At 42.0% G+C, this 21,984-nt stretch overlaps 1 protein-coding gene across 3 annotated transcripts in view; it reads right to left on the minus strand.

Moving 5' to 3' along the window:
- The window catches only part of tead1a (TEA domain family member 1a), a 43,865-nt gene that overhangs the window by 592 nt on the left and 21,289 nt on the right, over positions 1 to 21,984 (minus strand). The window contains exons 4-13 of one of the 3 annotated variants that reach the window (XM_080761698.1): positions 21,548 to 21,612; positions 18,423 to 18,485; positions 14,863 to 14,994; positions 14,334 to 14,383; positions 13,701 to 13,825; positions 12,856 to 12,983; positions 9,975 to 10,148; positions 3,829 to 3,969; positions 3,336 to 3,488; positions 1 to 3,230 (exon numbers count right to left, since the gene is read on the minus strand). The exon at positions 1 to 3,230 is cut by the window's left edge and continues 592 nt beyond it. In XM_080761698.1, coding sequence (XP_080617824.1) covers positions 3,117 to 3,230; positions 3,336 to 3,488; positions 3,829 to 3,969; positions 9,975 to 10,148; positions 12,856 to 12,983; positions 13,701 to 13,825; positions 14,334 to 14,383; positions 14,863 to 14,994; positions 18,423 to 18,485; positions 21,548 to 21,612 — 1,145 coding nt within the window. In that variant the 3' untranslated portion in view covers positions 1 to 3,116. Of the gene's footprint in view, positions 3,489 to 3,828; positions 3,970 to 9,974; positions 10,149 to 12,855; positions 12,984 to 13,700; positions 13,826 to 14,333; positions 14,384 to 14,862; positions 14,995 to 18,422; positions 18,486 to 21,547; positions 21,613 to 21,984 lie in introns of all 3 variants that reach the window. The other 2 variants (XM_080761697.1, XM_080761696.1) reach the window with 2 other exon arrangements.

Consider the following 21,984-nt stretch of genomic DNA (forward strand, 5'->3'; position numbering starts at 1 on the left):
ACGCTATAATAAATCTTTGTTAAGTCTTGGAGACAGAGCTATACATTGCATGGATATCTCAGTATCGGGTGACATTCCTACACAGGCCACAGGTACTTTTCAGTCATTGTGAGGATGTCACGCACCAGATGATTTACACAGACGCGCTCTACAGCACACATAATAGCTACGTCAACCTCAGCCTCGTGTGTAAATCAGCCAGCATTACAGCATTACACTGAGTAAGCATGTTCGTTTTTGGACCATCACATATTGTAGGTTCACACCTACAAGAAAAATGCAGCCAATACCAGATTTAATTAATGGCTTCTCCACAGACACACTTTCTTGAAGAAAAATTAAATTAAATAAGAAAACATGTCTAAGATGCTTTGGAATGACACCCCCCCCCCCCCCCCCCCGAATGGCTATGAATTTAATTTAGGAAATGTTTTTGAAAATATGTAAAATAGCTAGGAATTTCAGGATTTGGATAATCACCCCTTCAATTTAGTTAAAATTGATGTAGAACGCACACTACCAAATTATTAAATACATTCTCCCAAACATCTCAGACTCAATTTACTAGCATCATAATTTATATTAAGAAAAAATATATATCTCAATTTATAATTTTGAGGTTTGTTATCACCTTAGAAAGCTTCAAGATAACCAACCAAAGGCACTTAATGCTACAGTGCATGGCGTGGACCTACAACCAAACAACACCTGATAATCCTTATTTACTAACAGTTTTTAACAGAGTATTTTTTTGGCTTTTGAAAAGCAGGACAAATGTAGTAATGACATTTGTTTTTAGTCAGATATCTGTGCTTAATCACTAATAATTAAGCAAACCATTTTAATGTCGAGATAATACATAGTGAGTCTGGGTTTAATAATATCTAAAGCACAAAATGTATAGATTCTGAAGTTTGTAAGATACAGTAACAGGGAAATGACATAGTTTGTAGACATAGACACAATCGCATCGCATCCAAATCTTCATAATCGTTTAAAGGCACTGCCATCGATAAAATGGCATTTCAGGCTACAGTATAGACACAAGGATGTTCAAGTGAACTAGTAGAATCAGTTGGAGAATGTATTCAGGCAGATGATCGAGGTTGAATGACATTACTCTAGACCTAGTACGAAGGGTAATTCAGTTCAGTCTAAGGAATTCTGACTTGAACTACCGTGCCACGAGTTTAACCCGAAAGCATTACATTTGTGTAATTTGACCTTACAGTGTGTATAATACAGATGATGACAACATGTATTATTTTAAAAATTCATCACAGTGCTTTCCATTAGTATGTCTGTGTATGATATGATGTATTTTAATTTATTTATTAATGTTTATTAACATTTCTGCTTTGAGACAACAGAAATGAGGATTTATCCGTTGCCTACAAATGTACCTGAAACAATCTTTATTATATATTTTTTTCTTAACATTGTGTTTAGATTTAGGGCTCCATCTTGCGCCACCCTTATCCCTAAACATATTTGCCATTTTTTATTATTTTGAAAAACATTTTAAAATAGTTCAACTAGCCGATCTACATGGAGACATTGTGAGGTTGTAGATCGGCTATTTGAACTATTTTAAAAGTCTTTTTTTAAATAGTAAAAAATGGCAAAATTAGTTTAGGGATAAGGGTTAAGGGGTGGCGCAGGGGATATAGCCCATAGTGTCCCTGGCATGAGAATATATGCACTACTATTAAGAGTGGGCGATATGGTGATAAATATCGTTGAGAGACGATACAATGTCTGCACGATATGCGCTTTCAGAGATATCGTATCGTGGTACAATGAATGCAGATTCTATGATTTCCAGTTCTATCTATACCTTCATTTATACTTCTGTAGAATGACGGTTTCGATCGGCAAAAATAATACATATTTTGGTCTAAACGGTCCGTTACTGCTTTTTCCTGTGTGGGTGGTTGTACCGTTAATAAACTTGGAAAATAACCATAAAAACCAACATGAAAAATAATTCTGATAATATCGTGATACTGCTTGAAAAATAACCGTGATATTATATTTTTCCATATCGCCCACCCCTAACTATCTATATCAATCAATAGCAATATTCATCCTCATTATAGTGTTTTTTAAGATAAAAAGTTAACAGAAACATTACAAAAGGTAAAAATTACATTTGTTGTCTTTGGATAAACCTCTTTGTGTGAGTGCAGCCCACACAATATGAGTATGCAATCGCTATCTGTACAAAAACAGCTTAATATTGTAGCTCTCATTGTTATTTATGGCCATTGGTAATCGCCATAACAAACAACACAGTGTTGTTTACTTCCTCCTACAACCAACAACCACTCCAAATCAACAATTGCCATGTATATTCATTGGTAGTATACAGGGTCTGACCATCAATGTCTTTCAACATCATTGCAGATAAACGTTTGCAGCACAGGGGGAAATACTGTGATCTATTTCTGTCTTCTCATTCAATCGGCCCAAAAACTGGGTTGAGTTTCCTCCAAAGCACACAACAGTAATATCTTAAATTCGTTTAATCTAACATAATCCTCAGAACAGAAGAAAGACAATGAAATAAGAAACCAGTGAGCCGTGAGTCTGATAGAGAAGGGACCCCACGGAAAAAAATAAACAACTTCCTCCATTAAAGCAACAGTGTAATCGGATAATATTAGTGCTAAGATGCTTTTGGGAAATCCAGCCCGCGTGGAGTTTGATGTGCAGTGTGTTTATTTTCATGGCTGCATTGTCACCGTCACATGCATCTGATTTCATCAACTGGTTATGGAGTTAAGAGAAATACTTGCACTGTATCAAACAGTTTCAGAGTACTGTGCTCATGTTGAGGAAGGTTATGCAGTAAATTATATTATCTTTGTTGTTCAAATTTAAAAAGGATCCTACGGTTGTTACTGTAAAATAGCAGCAGTGAAAATGCAGCCATTGTTTATTTTCTCCCCAGTAAGTCTTTTTTATTTTTTTGGCTCTAAGACACACTTGCAGAATTTTTGTATGAGGGATCTTTCATCAAACACACTGAATATTTTATATTACTGAACTAACAAAAGCCTTGTGTGTATGTGTGTGTGTGTGTGTGTGTGTGTGTGTGTGTGTGTGTGTGTGTGCTATTCCTTGACAAGCCTGTAGATGTGGTGCTGTGCTCCATGTTCATTGTTGGAAACCTCAAACACGCACGCCATACACAGCAGGGTCTCCTGAGTTTCTCTGTTGCTCACCACCTGAAGAGAAGCATGCACACATACCGGTAAATACATATGTACAACTACAAACACATTTATGTACGTACACGTACACACACACGCACGCCATAGTGTTCTTCTTACCAGCAGTATAGTGAAATTCTCCAGCACACTGTTCATCATGTACTTCTCAGGCAGATGTTTGAGTTTATGGATAAAGTTGATCATGTATTCACACATAGGAGAACGACTGATCCTGTAGACGAAACGGCCGTTCTCAAACCTTGCATACTCCGTCTGAGCAAGACAGAGGAAAGGAAAGAAAGAAACATTCAAGTCATACTGCATCAATCAAAGGTGTTGTTAGATAACAATGTTAACACTATTAGACCAATGAAAAGGTAGAATTTAATTAAAGCTATACACTATGCAGTCTTTTCTGTACGTCGTATCAGGAGCCTTGAACTCGACCAATCACATAAAAAAAATGCTTCTCTCTCGTTTGCTCTCGTGTCGTCCACAGCGCATCTCACAGAGAAACTCTACTCCGGAGTCTACTGCATGACCTCCTCACCTCCACCTTTGTGTGTGTGTGTGTGTGTGTGTGTGTGTGTGTGTGTGTGTGTTTTATCCTCACCTCCACCTTCTCGACGACCTGCTTCCCGAAGGAGCACACCTTGGTGGAGCAGGTGATGGTCATGTTCTCAGAGCTCTCGTATTGGCTCGTCACGCCGTAGAAGGCCGCGGGGTCCTCCTGCACGCTGGAGTTTAGGTCCGCCTGGCAAGCAAGCGACACATTCATCATTACAGACACTGTGTGACAACGATGATAAACGTTATTTCAGTCACGATAGGCCCATGTACAAAACAATAATCAAGACAGACAATAAAAACACAGAGATAGTCTATGTGACAGACTATTTTCACTCCCCAAGGCCCAGAAAATTTAAAAAACAAACATTGCCTCCAGTGTTTCCAGAAGCAAGAGGAAAACCTTGCATCACTCTGTGTGATCCCTGTTAAGGCCATACTTAATACATTCTTTGACTCCTTCAGTCCACACATGAATCAAAACATAGAATTCATCAATACAGCATGAAAGGTGGGTACATTACTAGTCACAAACATTTCACCTTCACTGGTCCATCTTGGGAGTTACAGGAAAATTCGAAAAGCATCATTATATGCCACCTGAGGTTTTTTCATTTTTGCACTGCTATGGCACCTCAAGTTAACAAACATGTGTAGCAAGCTTCTTGGATCTGGCAGCGTCAGGTTAACCTCAAGTGCAATATAGGTTAAAAAGTGATATTTTAACATTGTCTGTACACGTGACATTTTCATGCAGGCTTTCTTTTTGACATTTTTCATGTTGGCTTTCCCATATAGCTTACAGCACTGGCGCTGCAAATCATCATCATCACAAATTATGTGACCCAGTTATTTAAGCTTATTTACAACCTCTAAAACCTGACTTGGCAATTGTCATCAATGTCATCAGCAGCAGAGGACCAGATCAGCGCAGGACAAAATGAAAGTGAATGAAAAGGGAGTGGGGGAAGGGCATACAAATCCCCAGGAACCTTAATGAAGTTGTTTTACCATATCGCATATAACAGAAGTAACAAAATAATTGTAGTGTACATAGGAGATGCAGCACTGCCTGATTTCTCCAAGTATGTCTTGTGACTACACTGCCCTCTGCTGACAGCAAAATGTCACAGACAGGCAACACATCAGTGGGTGATATGACTTGTAATAATGCACTTTGAACATTTTGATCACGGCCATAAAATAAAATGTCTGGTTTAGGTTGAAATAGATCTGCTACAATACACTGCAATATTGGATGTAAGAGGCAATAGACGATATTTTAAGTTTATTATGCCTGCCATACAGGGGCTGACACGAAGGTCTCAGAGGCACTTGCCTGTTGGGCAAAGCAGGTACAGGTCATGTTCTAATGGCCCAAAGGTCATGCCCACTTGCCCCGAAAATGTTATAATGGAGGCGTCCATTATAAAATGATAGGTAAAATCTGAATTACCGTTCAATTGAACATCAATGCTATCATTATTATTATTTTACATTCCAGACTAGAAGACAGAGTGCTCTGGCCATGTTCAGGCGTTTAGACAGAAATATTGTGTTGTGTTTATAGACTGTGCCCCCTCTCAAAACAAGCACTTGCCCAGTCGGGCAACCTGAAGGCAAACTCCACCTGATTGTATTTGTATTATTTTATTATTATGCTTGACATTTGTAAAAAAAATAATACTCTGCTTTATCTTATTTTGTATATATTGAGGTGTATTGTAATATTAGATGAATTGTCCATAATATTAGATCCATTGTCTTTCCTTTTTTAATCTGTAAACTGAAGATGTGTATTACTATTAACTGCTGTATAGGCCTATAGACTATAGGTGAGACCAGATCACTTAATCAAATGAGCTCACCTGACTGAGCGGAATTTGGCCCAGACTGGCCCACCACAACCAGCGCGCAGATACTGACTACATATGCCTGGTACGTCCTGTGGCCAATCCACCCCTGAGCTCACCTGCTGGGTCTCATCCCTATCAACGATGGCGATTAGATGCTTTGGATCTATGTATATGTAAGCTTTGTGGCTACCTACTGTTCAGCAGATGCCTGAAGAAGGTCATATTGCAAGTGCAGACGGTCTTTGTGCACTTTATGTGATTTATTTGTGAATACTTTGAGCCCTGCCTACGCACCCGTCTCCGAGCCCATCAGGTGTGCATGAGACTTTGTTGCCTAAACCAGTGGTTCCCAAAGTGGGGTCCGGGGACCCCCAGGGGTACCTGAGGGAGTTCCAGGGGGGACCCATCTATTTTGTTCATGTTCATAAAGTGCTAAAGTGTTTAAAGCAGTGGTTCCCAAACTTTTTCATGTCAAGGACCCCCAAATTGACACTACTTAGCCCGTGGACCCCCATTTGAAAAGATATGCCCCCCGAGTGTGCCCCAGTGTCTCCCCAGTGCCTCCTCAGTGCCTGCCCAGTGTCCCCCAGTGTCTCCAATAGCAATACAAGAGCAATAATACAAATTAATCTTAATGTATAAATCTTATTAATTAATTAATCAAATTAATTAATTAATCAAAATTGCGGCCTGTGCCCAGCACCATGCCAAAGCTTTTTCCTGCAGGAAACACTGCTTGTGGTTGTAAATATATTGTTATCCGTGTTGCGAGGATGAGGGGGTACCTGGAAAAATATCTACCCCAAAAGGGGTACCTGGTCCAAAAAAGTTTGGGAACACCTGGCCTAAACTCCACCTGCCCGGAAGTTTTATTTACCTGCTAGGAGCAGTTGGGCAACTCTTAGTGTCAACGCCTGCCATACATAATGAAAAATAAAAAATACTGTTATTAAGATCAAGTCTCGCATCTAGACGAGAGAGAGAGAGAGAGAGGCAGGGGGAGAGGGGAGTTGCACCACTCAGTTCACACGGGTGTGATTTTTCAACACACATTTGAGTTTCATTTCAGAAATACTAATCATGTGGTATCGAACCACACAGAAAGTTAGGAAAGTGCCCCATCTTGTGATAAAGCAGAGGTACTGCATACAATAAAGAGGCGACAGAGAGCACGCACCCATTCATTGTTGACACGATTCATACCATTGAAATTCTTATTGAACAATTTTTTTGATGATCGGAAATTCGTCTGTCAACTGTCAAGATTTTAAAAAGACTGACTGAAGACTCAGACTACCACCACTAACAGCAATTGATCGAGATGAGGAGCACAATATGACTCGAGCTAAACTGCTTGTGATTCCACATTAAGCAACACTTGTTTTGCCCGCTAGGTGGTAGCATAAGCACACCTAACCTGTGCCAGCCGTAGTCTACGAGCCTCGGTTTCATTTCCGGGTTATCAGTGAAGTGGGGGCTATTGTTTTGAGCACAGTGATCGTTAGCATTAGCTCATTCCCCTTAACTCTCGTCTCAGAAAAGGTTACATGTCCGGAGCGATGCGAGACAAGGTCACAAATGAAATACGATCATCTGGATGTGGGACGGCTCACCATGGACAGCGCTCGAAGCTTTAGATACAGGGCTTTGAAAATCATGTTATAACGGGAGGCTCAATGGAGCTGGATGGGAAAAAAAACCATAGCTGGTGGGGACGGAGGCGTTGCATAGCAACTGGAGCAATGCTAAAAAGGTAAATTGACGGTCGCCTCTTTCATATGGAGTATACAAACGGTTGTCTATGAATATGTACGTAGCTGGCACCTGCCGTACCCTAGCCTAGCCGGGGTCCGAATATGTTCACAGATGGCGCAGAAAAGAATTAAGGGTTTGGTGTAAGGCCGACACTAGTAAGACTAGAAAGTAGAAAGTTTGAAACACTGAGGAAGGCCTGCGTGCCTGAAACGCGTTCGTTTCTCTAGGTGGACTGCTGCTGCATGTGATTTCATGAAATAAAGAAAATCTAACTTTATTAACGCATTTAGGCCTGACGTCGAAATAAATAAAAAGTCTTCTGAAAGAATATATATTCAAAGATTTGTGCCGCATTTTCACACATTTAAAAAAATAGCAGACCTACAAGCTCGTAGCGCGCCACTCGGTGGCGAGCTATGAGCTTGTAGATCTGCTATTTTTCAATAGCTAAAGTATAACATAATGCTTAGTTAAAACACCAAAAGGGGTTCCCGCCCAGAATGGGTATAGTGCGGATATTACCCTTTTTCCAAAGTAGTCAAACAATCACTAAAGAGTATGAAAATAATACTCAAGTTTTATTTATACTCAGTTTTCACACCATCTTCACCGCTGAAGAAGAAACGCCAATAAACCGACAAGGCAATTTGTCCAAGTCCTCAAAAATGAATGTTTCCTAATGAAAGAAACCTAGCAACCCTATATACTGGGGGAATATTTGCAGATTTGCCTTCCAAATGTTTATTCTGTCATTGGACTTGAGGTACATAATGTTGTGCACCTGGCTCACAGAGTGGATGAGGTACAGAAGGCTCTGTACAAAATGTAATGAGTTCTCTAAGGAGAACTGTCCGTCTGGAGCTGAGGACACAAAGGCTTGTGTGTGTGTGTGTGTGTGTGTGTGTGTGTGTGTATTCTCTCTCTCTCCTCTCTGACTCACCAACAAACACCCAAAGGCTTTCATGCACACGTATGCATGTGCACACACAAGTACCAATAAAACAAATATCGTTAACACTCCGTCCGATCTGTGGTTAATATCAGGACGTACAGTCCTCTGAAGAACCCACTCTGAAACACATGATTACATACACGCATCATGACCCGCTTTGTATTCTGACCAGGCACCTAGTGCACACCATGTCTGTCTGGACAGTGAGCACCAAGCAATTGCATGTACAAGTTCTAATTTCAGTTGGAACAATTACTTTGATGTTTGACTGAGAGAAAGAAGAGAGGCTCACGAGTCAGAGAGAGAGGAGTCACAGAGACGGAGAGTCCTCTGCCCTCTCTCTCTGCGACTCAGAAAGGCAAGCAGGTGTTCAAATAAAGCAGTGTGCTGCTGTCATCAGCCCCCCACCACCTCAATATGATCCCAGGTGAACAGACACGCACGCACACACACACACACACACACACACACACACACACACACACACACACACACACACACACACACACACACACACACACACACACACACACACACACAGACAGAGAGAGAGAACTGAGTGGAAAAATACAGGGGACAATTACTAATAGGGAGGGGTGGTAGACGCACATTCATACCATCCAGATGATCTGACATTTAAAACATTTGTTGATCGAAATGTGTCGTACCGCTGTAAACTGTACCACTGTTCGGTTTAACAAAAAGCAAGGGTGACATATGATGGAATGCATGTTAGTGGTACAGGGATTACTGTGATGGCCTGTATATCTAAGAATTTATACTATGTTGCACGCTGGAATTAATTGCTTGGCAAAAGTATCCTACCTACCTAAATGAACTGAAGAGTAGACTTGCTGCCTCCACCTACTTGTACATAAATTGAAATTCTAGTAACAGGGTGGCTGGTTGTCTCAGCTATATGCATGGACCACATGCTCCTTGTGAGTCAAAAGTAAAGTACAAATCCGACTGCCATGAGACGTCTCTTCTCTCTCTCTCTTCTCTCTGCCCTAGGTTTCGTGTCCCTACGCTCTCCTCTCTAATGCCAAAATTGCCTTTGATCATTTATCTAAGCCAGGGGGGGGCAGGGGTTCTCAACGTTTTTGACTGGTGGGGACCCCAGAAAATGCTTTGGCCATGTTCAGACAAATTCTGGAGGATGCAAATAATTCATAGGATATGGAATATCAAATAAGGAAAGATCAAAGAAAACAGTACAGTAATGGTCTTTTAGGGACGTTTGGGGGGGGGGGGGAAGAAAAAATAATTGAGCGATATTTCGGAGGATTTAAACCACAGCATGGGACATATGGACTTTAACTCATTCTGACCGGGAAACCATTTTGGTGTTAGCATCATGTTATGCTTTAGCGATTGAAAAATAGCAGATCTACAAGCTCATAGCGCGCCACCGAGTGGCGCGCTACGAGCTTGTAGGTCTGCTATTTTTGAAAAATCGAAGAACGACTGTGACATTTTTAGAATCTGATCTCAGGTCAGAATGGGTTAATCAGACCAGTGTGTGTCCAGTGGAAACCTCGTATGAATCTGATCTCAGGTCAGAATGGGTTAAACCACAGCATGGGACATAACCAAGCATCCAACCACACACTGATCCATTTGGCTCACCCAGAACTTGATCAGGTAAAAAGCGTTTTGTGGTCCCTTTGCGAACAGCTCCTTCAAGCCTCCTTTCTTCTCGGGGAACTTGTCGTAGATCTGCCTGATGTCCACACACTCCAGCAGGGGGTCACTGTAGCCGGGGGTGGACTGGGCGATGTGCACAAACAGATGCTTGTTGTACTGCATGGGGAGAGACCAAAGAGAGAAATTAAACACAGGAGGAGGGAGAGGAGGGCCTGGGCAGGGCTATCGCATCTACACATTTAAGTTGACGATTCCGTGTCTCACACGATTGATGATTTTATCGTGTTTTTTTTTTGGAACAGAAGACACATTTAATTTCTGTTTGGTTTTTAGGCTTCATAATCGCACATTTCACAGGACAGATATGACCAAAGGACTTAAATATTCAAAGAAATTACTGACACATAATAATAATAATAATCTTATACTTTTCCCCCGAAAAAGTAAAATAGCGGAAAAAGCTATTGCTGCTATTTCAGCCTCTTTTTTTTTAAACATGGAAAACGATGACGACGATTACACAAAGATAATTGTGATTATCTCAAATAATTGCGATTGGGCGATTATGTAATAATTGTGACAGGCCTAAGCCTGAGTCATACCTTAGTTGCACACATAGCTGCTCTACAATGCTGTAACTGCAACGTGCTGTGAGCTTTTTTCAAAGCACAACCCAAATTTGACTATTACATTAATATTGTAGAATATCTTATAGCACTTTAGATCTTCACAGAATTCTTCTATAATATTGACTTTTTTTGCCAATATCCGATATCCCGATATTGTCCAACTCCTGATTTCCGATACCGATATCAACCGATACGAATATATGTGGAATTAATGCAGTAATGCCTTAATTTTAGAATATTGTGATTCTCCGCTGGACGCATTCATGAATGTAAGGTTTTCCAAATAAAAATAATCATTATCATAAAATCGGGAAAAGTTTAAATTCATTATTAAACCTGATAAATTATAACCTATAATGATATTTTCCGATATTACATTTGTATGCAAATATCGTCCGAGAATTTCGGGAGGCCGATAATATCGGACATTTAACCCATTCTGAACGGGAACCCATTTTGGTGTTAGCATCATGTTATGCTTTTGCTATTGAAAAATAGCAGATCTACAAGCTCATAGCGCGCCACCGAGTGGCGCGCTATGAGCTTGTAGGTCTGCTATTTTAGAAAAATCGAAGAACGACTGACATTTTTAGAATCTGATCTCAGGTCAGAATGGGTTCATCAGACCAGTGTGTGTCCAGTGGAAACCTCATAATGAATCTGATCTCAGGTCAGAATGGGTTAAATAGTTTATTTTATGGGCCCTAGTACCAAAAAAATTAATCCCCCCCAAAAAGGTATACTGTGAAATACTCTGGTATAGGGTAGTTTGTTTGATACCGTACCGTACTGTATAATCTCATACCGTACATGCCTAATCACAAAAACGAATTATATCGGGCATTACAAGCTACATGTACGTACAGCGAAGTATAATGGAGCTTGAACAGTGGATGATAATGAGACAACAGAAAGAAGATGGGGAAGCGAAAGACTTAGGGCCGATTCATACTCCTATTTTGCCGCTGTTTCGGCGCTGTAGTGCCGAAATGATTTCGGCTCGTCAGAAATTTTCAGTAGCACCGAAGAGCCGACTTTAGGACGGTACCCCCCCCCCCCCCCCCCCGAACCTCAAATGACGTCACATTGTAGTCTCTACAGCGCCGAACCAACTTTTATTCGGCTCTAAAATAGGAGTATGAATCGGCCCATAGAGACCCCCTTTCCACCGGTTGGTTCCCAGTGGGAACCAGTTCAGTTCTTTTCCACCGGTTGGTTCCCAGTGGGAACCAGTTCAGTTCTTTTCCACCGGTTGGTTCCCAATGGGAACCGTTTCAGTTCTTTTTGGTTCTTAGTCCATGAGCCAGAGCTCCAAAATTGGTGGGGAAAAACTAGACCTATAATTAAATTGTTTATAGGATCAATACAAGTAAATGAATACATGATAACCCTTCCACAGTAGTAGCTTTTTCATATTTTCTATTATTTTGCATATTTTCCTACAGAATGCCTCATTTGCATACATTTGTAATACAATAAATCATTGTCTTCGTTTAAGTAATCAATTGGGGGAAGTGTCATGGTGATAACAATCTAATATAGGTATGGTTTTGCACACTCAATTCATAATTAATGTTCCAATTTTGTAGCTCTGGCTCAGAACCAAAAAGAACTGAACCAGTTCCCATTGGGAACCAACCAGTGGGAAAAGGGGCCAGAGAGGAACACAGAAGGTAAAATGAATAGCGTTGATATGTGTAGAAAGATGATGACGTTTGCCAACAGTTATTTACTGTTTCAAAGTCATCTTTGAACAGCACAAGGTTCTGAACTGTCCAACCAGAAACCAAAACAAAAGATGAATGTCCTCTGTCTGCAAGGCCACGATAGAAAAAAAAACGACAGCGAGTCTACTCTGTCAGCGTGACAGATCGCTGAGAGAGATAGAGACAGAGCGTTATAAAGGTTATTCAGACTAGGAGAAACATGGCTTCTAAAAGGTGTTCTATGCTTCGGGGGGGTTATCTGTCACCATTGCTTACGAGACAATAGGGAGCGCTGATGGCAGGCTCATTCCGTATTTGTTTGTGTGCGTGCGGTCAGGCTTACGTGCACAGAATACGTGTAAAACCGCTCGGTATTTGGGTTTCTTTTGTATCTATGTGCTCGTGCATGCCTGCCATTTTTCCTGTGTGTGTATGTGTGTGTGTGTGTGTGTGTGTGTGTGTGTGTGTGTGTGTGTGTGTGTGTGTGTGTGTGTGTGTGCGTGCGTGCATTCGGTGTACACTACTCACAGCCTCCTGGTCCCTCTGAGTCTCCAGGAAAGAGGAGAACTCCACCAGCCGTAGTTTCGTGGTGCCGATAGAACGACCGTGCCAGGCCGGCTCTCTGTGTGTCTGGACTGGAGTGGGTGCCTCATAGGCTAAGGAAAAAAAAGTATCAATACTGCAATGTAGAAATACTTCATTACAAATGTACCGGTACTTGAGTAAAAAATACAAAAGTATTGGCATGGTACTTAACTTACACTACAATACAGTACAGAGCACAGTACAGAGCACAGTAACTATAACAATACAATGTATAGTTGCACCGCTCAGTTCACACAGGTGTGATTCTTTTATAGAAAAGAAAAAGACTATAATATGACTAATAGAGCACCGAAGTCTGACGTCACTTTCAGTAGAGGGCGTCAGTCCCCAGGTTCATGTATTTTTTTAGTTGCATTGAAATCGCCATAGGAGGATTTTTAGATTGCTTCATATAAGAACTGTGTTTGAAAAATAAACATGTCATCCCGGCCGCTTCACTCGTATGGATATGAAGAATCAACTGACTGAGAGAAAACGCTAATGTTACTGCTGCTGAATTAGTTACATTTTCACTAGAAGCAGACTGTATCATATATGAGTGACTGACTGTTGCAAACGATACAGAGACACCTCCCTAACAATAACGCAGAGACAGCTTGTTTATTTTTGGACCACAACGCTTATAGTAGACGATATTAAGATCACCCCATGTTATTCTCCATAGAGAAATTACTTCTGCGAACCAGGGGAATCGTCGGGATGAGCGAGTTACGTCAGGACTTCGGTGCTCTATGACAGTGAACTGTATGTACCCTGGTGACCCTCACCTGAGATAGTGGTGGTCCCAGCTGTCTGCACAGAATAAGCTTGCTGGGTGAAGGGCTTGATGCTGGGAGAAGAGGACAGAAGACTATCGTCAACAGAATAAGCTCGCTGGGTGAAGGGCTTGATGCTGGGAGAAGAGGACAGAAGACTATCATCATTCATAAGACAAAGCAATGAAACCATGAAGATGGTAGTGGAACAACAGCTAGAAAATGTGGAATAATGCCATTAATTACATTTAAGAATGAACATCTTCACAATCACACCCCATTGTAACTTGTGTCAGAAGACAAAAGATGTCAGGGTAGGTACCCTCACAAAAACATGCAGTAATCCTGGTCTCTAAACTGCCTCCCCCTGGCCAGCCGGGGCGCCTGATGGAGGGGAAAGGAACTGGTTGGAATAACGTGTTCCTTCCACGCGCTACGTCCAACCAGGGAAACTCCCCCCTGTCAGGTGTAAAGGAGCAACTTGGACACTCAGGCATGAAGGGAGCATGAGTTAAGTCCGTTGCTCTCCCCAGGTTGGCGGAGGGTGTGTAGAGCCCAGGATCACAGTAGATGATTGGCACAGGGGTGAAAAATGGGTTACAAAATCAAGACAAAAAGATAAAAAAGAAAATGAGTGCAACTTACTCTTCTGTGGTAGAGCTGGACTGGCCACCAGGAATCATGCCCTGCCATAGCTGAATATCACACACACACACACACACACACACACACACACACACACACACAAGTTTACCACATTAAAGCTTTTACAGTATTTCCCACTGTTTCTTGTTTGTAGATACAACGTTCTATTCAAAGGAGCTTTATCGACATGAGATCGACAATACGTTTGTGATGCCAATAAGAGTAAGTAGTGCAGGTTGTGGCAGCCACTTGCCATAATAATGTGATGGCTTTGGGCCAAAAACAGCCAGCTAAAAGTCTTTAGCCCCAAAGAGTGTGCAAAGCAAAATGGTACCATCAGCTATTTTAGCATTTTTCAATGTGTTCCACCATACTGGGATTTCTTAGGATTTCATATTTATGAAACAAAAACAGCAATGCCATTGCCTGCACTAAAGTGTGTGCGTGTGCGTGTGCGTGTGTGTGTGTGCGTGCGTGTGTGTGTGTGTGTGTGCGTGCGTGTGTGTGTGTGTGTGTGTGTGTGTGTTACCTGTGCGTTAGCAGGGAAGCTGGCCCGTACAATGCCTGGCAGCAGCTTGCTGTGTATGGCCGAGGCAGAGACGATCTGAGCAGACGACATGTTGGAGATGCTCTGCAGAGCCTTCTCTTTGGCACTCTGGTCCTACAGAGGAGCAGAAACATTGACCCATTTAGACCCGAGGACGATTCTACAGAATGTCTTCTAAATCACGACTATGTTTCTATGTCAGTCGTTCTCAAACATTATCCATGTCAAGGACCCCAAAGAATTACGCTATATGTAATTTGGCCCCGGACTACAATCTCAAAAAACAACACACACACTCTCAAATTTGCAAAATGAATCAACATTGACTTTCGAGCAGGATACAACAATGCAGAGTCTAAATTGCATCATTGTTGTCTAATCATTCAAACGTAAACGTGTTTTGAGTTTGCAGATCTGCTATTTTCGTCGAATAATCCACCTACGTAGAACACCGTTTCCCAAACACTGGGTCAGGACAGCGGTCTCAATAAAGTGAGAAATTGTTTTATTTTATTTTGGAGTGCCGCTTTTTCCACATGGGTGGTATTTGATTTAAGTTATGTTTATTCATAGCTGCTTAAACTAAGGGCAGCATCCAGAGGATGATCTTTCTTTAACTGGGTCGGGAGTCGGGGTAACTTTTTGTTTCCTACATTTTGTTTTTAATAAAAAAATAAAAAAATAAATAAACATTGAATGAACACAAAGATTTAAAAAATATTATATTATAATTATTTTTCTAATAAATTTCATGAAGAAATAAAATAAAAACCTAAAGAACTCCCTACTATCTGTTTGGTTTGTGAGCGAACCCACACAGATAAATGGTGCATTTATCCAAAGCGCTTGACATAGATTGTGCATTACATTCACCCATTGGCAGAGGAAACCATGCAAGGCACCAACCTGCACATCGGGAGCAATTAGGGGTTCAGCGTCTTGCTGAAGGACACTAACTCTGTGGGAGCCCGGAATCGAACTGGGAACCTTGCGGTTACCATCCAGCTGTTCTACCGGCCACTCTACCCCTGAGCCACTGTCGCCCCAGATGACAATGTGCTATTCAGCGGCAAAGCTGCACCATAGAGGCTGGCTGCTTGGGCATGACGACTACTGACGTGGTGAAGTTGTATGTCTCCTTTGGCCAAATGGAAATTCGGTGAATTTACAGTGGTTCCATTTTTGTGAGGTTTTGCACATAGCCCATTATTTAGTTGGTGTATTTTTCAAGGGTTATGAACTTATGGTGCACACCAGAGGCGCCTGGGAGAAATGCGAGGCCCTGTGCGAGATGTCGGGGGGAACAATACTTACTTGAACATTGTTCAAGTAAGTATTAATTAATTAATTAATACTTACTTTTGCCTTCACTTTCCTACAAATATTATGCCAGGTTCTCATCTCCAATGAGTAAGAAATTGACATGCACTGCCCAATTTAGCAGCTTAACAGTGTGAATGCAGAGATTGTGGTCCTCCACATTATTTTATTTGTTGTAAGGAAGCTATAGTTAACATGACATGAGACATGTCAAGCAAGCTGTCACAGGAGGGGTCTCTGGGGCTGACACTGTCTGATGATCTATATGAGCAATTTAACTTGTCTATGTATTACTCTACAACGAATACCAATGGAACACATTAAACACAAACCTGTTGCCCTGATCATAACTGATATAAAACCACCACCCAACCAGTCTGCCCTGCAGTGCAGCTTAAATTACTGGTTATAAAAGTAAAATGAACAGCTGCTTGTGTTGCTGTTATTTGTTATAGATATTAAGTATCACATTTGCTTGATTGCCTGCAGACAGTTTGTGATCGATCAAAATTCAATTAGAAAATTGTGAAATCATGACACTGACTGACTGACTGGACAGTCTGGACTGACAGAGAGACTGAAAGAGAGAGAGAGAGAGAGAGAGAGAGAGAGAGAGAGAGAGAGAGCCTGAGAGGTCGTCAGTCCATGCGTGACAAATTATTAGAAATAAAACCTTTTTTTTGTCCACACAGTCCTACATGACATGACAGCATACCTTTTCACTTCAAAGAAAAAATAAGCTGCCTAGCGCGAGGCCTCGCATGAGCAAGGCTCTGTGCGGCGGCACCATTCGATCTACCCTAAAAGTGGCCCTGGTGCACACTGCCACCGAATATTACGCCCGTATTAGGTTTTTTCAGACCGGGCCCGATTTTATCCGTTTTCCAATTTTCGCAGCTATCTAGTAGGGTCTTGGTGACAGGCTGAGAGCTATTTTGTCATAATCAGGACATTTTCCAATTAATACAAAAATACTGAAAAATAACTATACACAGTTACACAGTCATGTTATATTGGTGTGTATTCTTCAATGGCAGACATTTTTGTTGTAGGTTAGTCTCAGGCTTAATTCAAAACATGTTCAGATTTCATGATGGAACACAGGGTGACATTACTCAGCTGTTAATGTCTTTGCATATAAATCACATTATCCATCTGGCAATTTCTTTGTCACAAAAAAATGCTTTTTATCCATTTCTACTGTATGCTGCTGATTATGAGTTATGACAGCTCCTCTCACATAACAAGTATCCTTTACAGTTTACACAAAGCAGGAACAGGGGCGAGAAAGAGAAAAAAAGAAGAAAAGAAAAACGGGCGAAAGGAGGCGAATATGAAGTCGTGAAGAGAGTGATAGACCGTTAGAGGACAGACTGAGGGGAAAGATAGGCAACTCAACCAGGAAGTGACACAACCAGCTTGTGTCATTATAACCTAGCACAAGTTGCGCTTCGCAAGCATGGAAATGGTCCCGGGTTTGCCTAAGGACAAGCTGTGATTGGCCAGTGCACTTGTGCAAGGACACGCTGTGATTGGTCGGTAGCCGCTTTGAGTGCCAGTCGGAGCAAACGCCCTCGCCAGAACATGATTTAACACCATTCTGTCCATATCGGGTCACAACTCGAACGGGGCTGAGTTGGCTAAGCGAACTTTGCAACGTTGGACATGGATGTGCTTTACCGCAGACTGGTTCCCAACCACACGGGACATGTCCCAATGGTACGCCAGAAAGAAATCCCAAGTTTTCCCGACTGCAAATCTATAACTGTGCATCACCTGTATCAGTGATATGGTCAATGACAATGATATAACATTATGTTGTGATATAATAATATAGCAGCAGGTAGGCTAATTGAGGCCAGTTCAACTGTCTTTCGTGTTTTGGTACGATGATGCACGAATGCGACCCATCCCCTCCCCCTCCAGCCCTCAGCCATGTCGTTCCTAAAGCTGTACTTTATCCCGTACTAGTAGGAGGGGGGGGACCTTGAAATGTGCTCCGTAGCTGCAAATTGCTGGGCGCCCTGATTTAATGGTCCCATCTACCTCCGGGCGTTCGGGGTGTTAATAATGTTTTTGAAATAATAATAACAAAATAAACGGTTTGGAAACACACACAAGGTTATCACCAGCAGCAAGGATCTGCATTAAATAGGTGAAGGCCACATATATCCTAAAATGACCCCCGCCGCGCGCTCGTTTCACAACGTTTTGACTCTTACCTTTAGTTTGGAGTGAAACTCCCTGGACTTCCTTCTGGCAAGGACCTGGATATGACTGGACACCTGGTGGGGCGAGAAGACCAGGACAGTCAGGAAGGACGGAGAGAAGACAAACCGATGAAGAGGGGGGGGGAAAGTAAAGAGGGAGAAATTTGGGCACAGAGGAGAGGGTGGGGGGGGGGGGGGGGGGGGGCTCATGAGTAGGAGAGAAGGAAGAAGGGGGTGTGTGGGGGGGTGTGTGGGGGACCAAACGGTCAGTTGCCATGGTTATGAAAGGCCGGTTGCTACACTGGGAAGGCATACATACACATCAGCCCCCTGACAACAGTGAATAGGCCCATCTACACACACATCTTTCTAAAGCTAGTGAAACGGAACAGGCACCTGGAAACATACACCAGTGAAAAAATAAAATAACCCTATTGGAAAGGAGAATTATACCGTATATATTTTACATTTTTTTATTTGGGTTTTACTGTCCAAAGCAAATCATTGGTGAAAACAAGGCCCAAACATTATTTTAACCCATTTTGGGGCGGGAACCCCTTTTGGTGTTAGCATTACGTTATGCTTTAGCTATTGAAAAATAGCAGACCTACAAGCTCATAGCGCGCCACCGAGTGGCGCGCTACGAGCTTGTAGGTCTGCTATTTTTGAAAAATCGAGAAGAACGACTGACATAGAAACGTAGCTCTTTCAGAAAACTGCCAGGATGTGGAAGACATTTTTAGAATCTGATCTCAGGTCAGAATGGGTTTTAAAATGCATTGAAGCCTTCTTACAGTGCTACATGTTCTGGTCATAGGGATGCTAGTGGGAGCACAGTGGTAAGCACTGGGGGACAGAATGGGTGAACATTGAGCCTGTGTAGAGACCGTGTAGTGACCGTGTAGTGGAGGCATACTGCTGACACAGGTACTGCAAATGGCACGCCAGACGTGGCATAATATAACTTCATTAGCCTTGAACAAAATCACTTGGTCATTCTATTTCTTCGCTTGACTTTAAGCTCGGGCTAAAGTTTGTTTAGCTCATACATAGTCTGGATTTTCGGTGGTTAGGTGACCACCGAACTACAACAAGCCGCGGTGAAGAGCAAACCACCGCCACCGCTACAGCCCTTCTCTCTGTTTGTATTCACCACCGCTCAACGTTATTTCAGCTCCGGTGGTCACCTCACCACCGGAGCGGTGGTCACCTCACCACCGGAGCGGTGGTCACTCCAGACTATGAATGAGCCTTTAGGGTCAGGTTAAACGCAGTGGTGGAAAGTAACTAAGTACATTTACTAAAGTACTGTACTTAACACCCCAATCGCCCAGGACGAAGTTCACCGTCCTTTCTATTAGTAACACCCAGCGGCCAGGACGAAGTTTTATCCAAAAAAAAGTTTATTGATATGAAAACCGATCGCATCGCTCCACAGCCTAGGAGCGCCTGTTGTGCAAACCTCGATGTTGCACAACAGTGGGACGTTTTAGCAGACGACAGCGAAAAATCTTAAAACGTTAATAACTCGCGATCTAAATCATCCCGTCCAATTCTAAGAAAAGATCCTGTGTTAGACGGCCCGTGTTAGATTTAATCACGCCTCCCGTTGTTGTCGATGGCCTCTAGAGTGTTTTGGCTACATTTAGCTGCTTCAGCCACATCCGGTATAACTTCCGGTCCGTCGGTAAAAGTGCTCCGCTGCTATAAATCGATTGGGCGCTATGATTTAACTTTACTTAACCCATTCTGACCTGAGATCAGATTCATACGAGGTTTCCACTGGACACACACTGGTCTGATTAAACTATTCTGACCTGAGATCAGATTCTAAAAATGTCAGTCGTGCTTCGATTTTTCAAAAATAGCAGACCTACAAGCTCGTAGCGCGCCACTCGGTGGCGCGCTATGAGCTTGTAGATCTGTTATTTTTCAATAGCTAAAGCATGACATGATGCTGAACACTAAAACGGGTTCCCGTTCAGAATGGGTTAATACATTTACTTCTACTCCACTACATCTCGGATCCACATTATTGTACTTTTACTCCTCTACATTTATTTTAAAACTTGAGTTACTAGTTACTTTGTAGAGTTTTATTATTATTATTATTACAATACACATTAACCACTTATTGTGCATTGTGAACTCGGAGATCTTCAAAAGATTTTTATACATTTGAAAACTTGAAACGGCACATTATGCACAATGAGTACCTTTGGTAGTTTAAGTAAATTTTGATGCCAATACTTTTGCTTTTTCCACCACAGGTTAAACGTGATCTCTCACGACAGATTCAGAGCTTGTACATTTTTTTATATTTTTCTCTCCTATATTCATCTCTCCTGGGGGTCCCCCTAGCACCAAACATTATCTGATGGGGGTCCGCGCCTCCACAGCCAAATATATATATCAATTTGGGGGTTCTTAAGTTGGAACAGAAAGGTTTGAGAACTATATGTATTTGTTGAATCGGCCCCAGGGGTCTTTACCCTTTGAGACCTGAGACCACATTCTACAAATGTCTTCTAAATCATGACAGTTTTCTGTAAAGCTTATGTTTCTATATCAGTGGTGCTCAAACAGTTTCATGTCAAGGACCCCAAAAATGTAATGTAAATGGCCGCTGACCCCCATCAGAAAATATGTTGTTCCAGGGACTCCCCAGAAGCAAAGATATGAGTTAAAAACGTTCGCTGTGGCCTGGGCCATGGCTCAGTGGTCCAGGCACCTTGGCTGGTAATCCAGTCTGGCAGTGTGCCGCGGGTTCGACTCCCGATCCCGACAGCCTTTACTGCATGTCTTCCCCCCCATCTCTCACCCAAATTCCTGTCAGCCTACTGTCTGTCCCTCCATAAAATATATAAAATAAAGGCGAAAGCCACAAAAAAAAAAACATTAAAAAAAAAAACGTTCGCTGTAAAATAATATATATTCAAAGATTTGCACACGTTTTCACTATATTAAAAAAAGAAAAGAAAAGCAGATCTACATGCTCATAGCGCAAGACTCGGTGCCTCGCTATGAGCTTGTAGATCTGCGATTTCTCAATAGCTTAAGTATAAAATAATGGTTAATGTGGTTAAGCGCTAAAGTAACGTTGGTAAAGGTGCGTTCCAGGTTAAATGTGTTTCTACCTGTTTCCTTGTCCGTGTCTTCCCCGTCCGTAGTTTGATGTATCTAGCTATCAGTTCATTACGACCTGGAAGGAGCAGAGCAGACGCAACAGAGACAGCATATTTAGTTCAACTCCTTCATGACATTTCTTCTTTATACGCCATACAAGTGTGAAGAGTGTTCATTTGAAACTTTGAACTCTCGCAGGTCAATTTGACATGTTTTGCAGTCAAGTGTATGTACATACGTGTGACGCCTGCGTGCACACAGACACATACAAACAAACAAACAAACAAACATGTTTTTGCACACACACACACACACACACACACACACACACACACACACAAAGACAGGCACGTAAAGAAATCATATGACCATGACAAACAACTTAGTCCGAGGTTGACCCTGTGACCTTCTAATGTGCACCAGATATACGAGCACTGTAATCACCAAT

Source organism: Protomyctophum bolini (genome assembly GCF_963924005.1).
Source record: "Protomyctophum bolini genome assembly, chromosome: 4".
NCBI lineage: Eukaryota > Metazoa > Chordata > Actinopteri > Myctophiformes > Myctophidae > Protomyctophum > Protomyctophum bolini.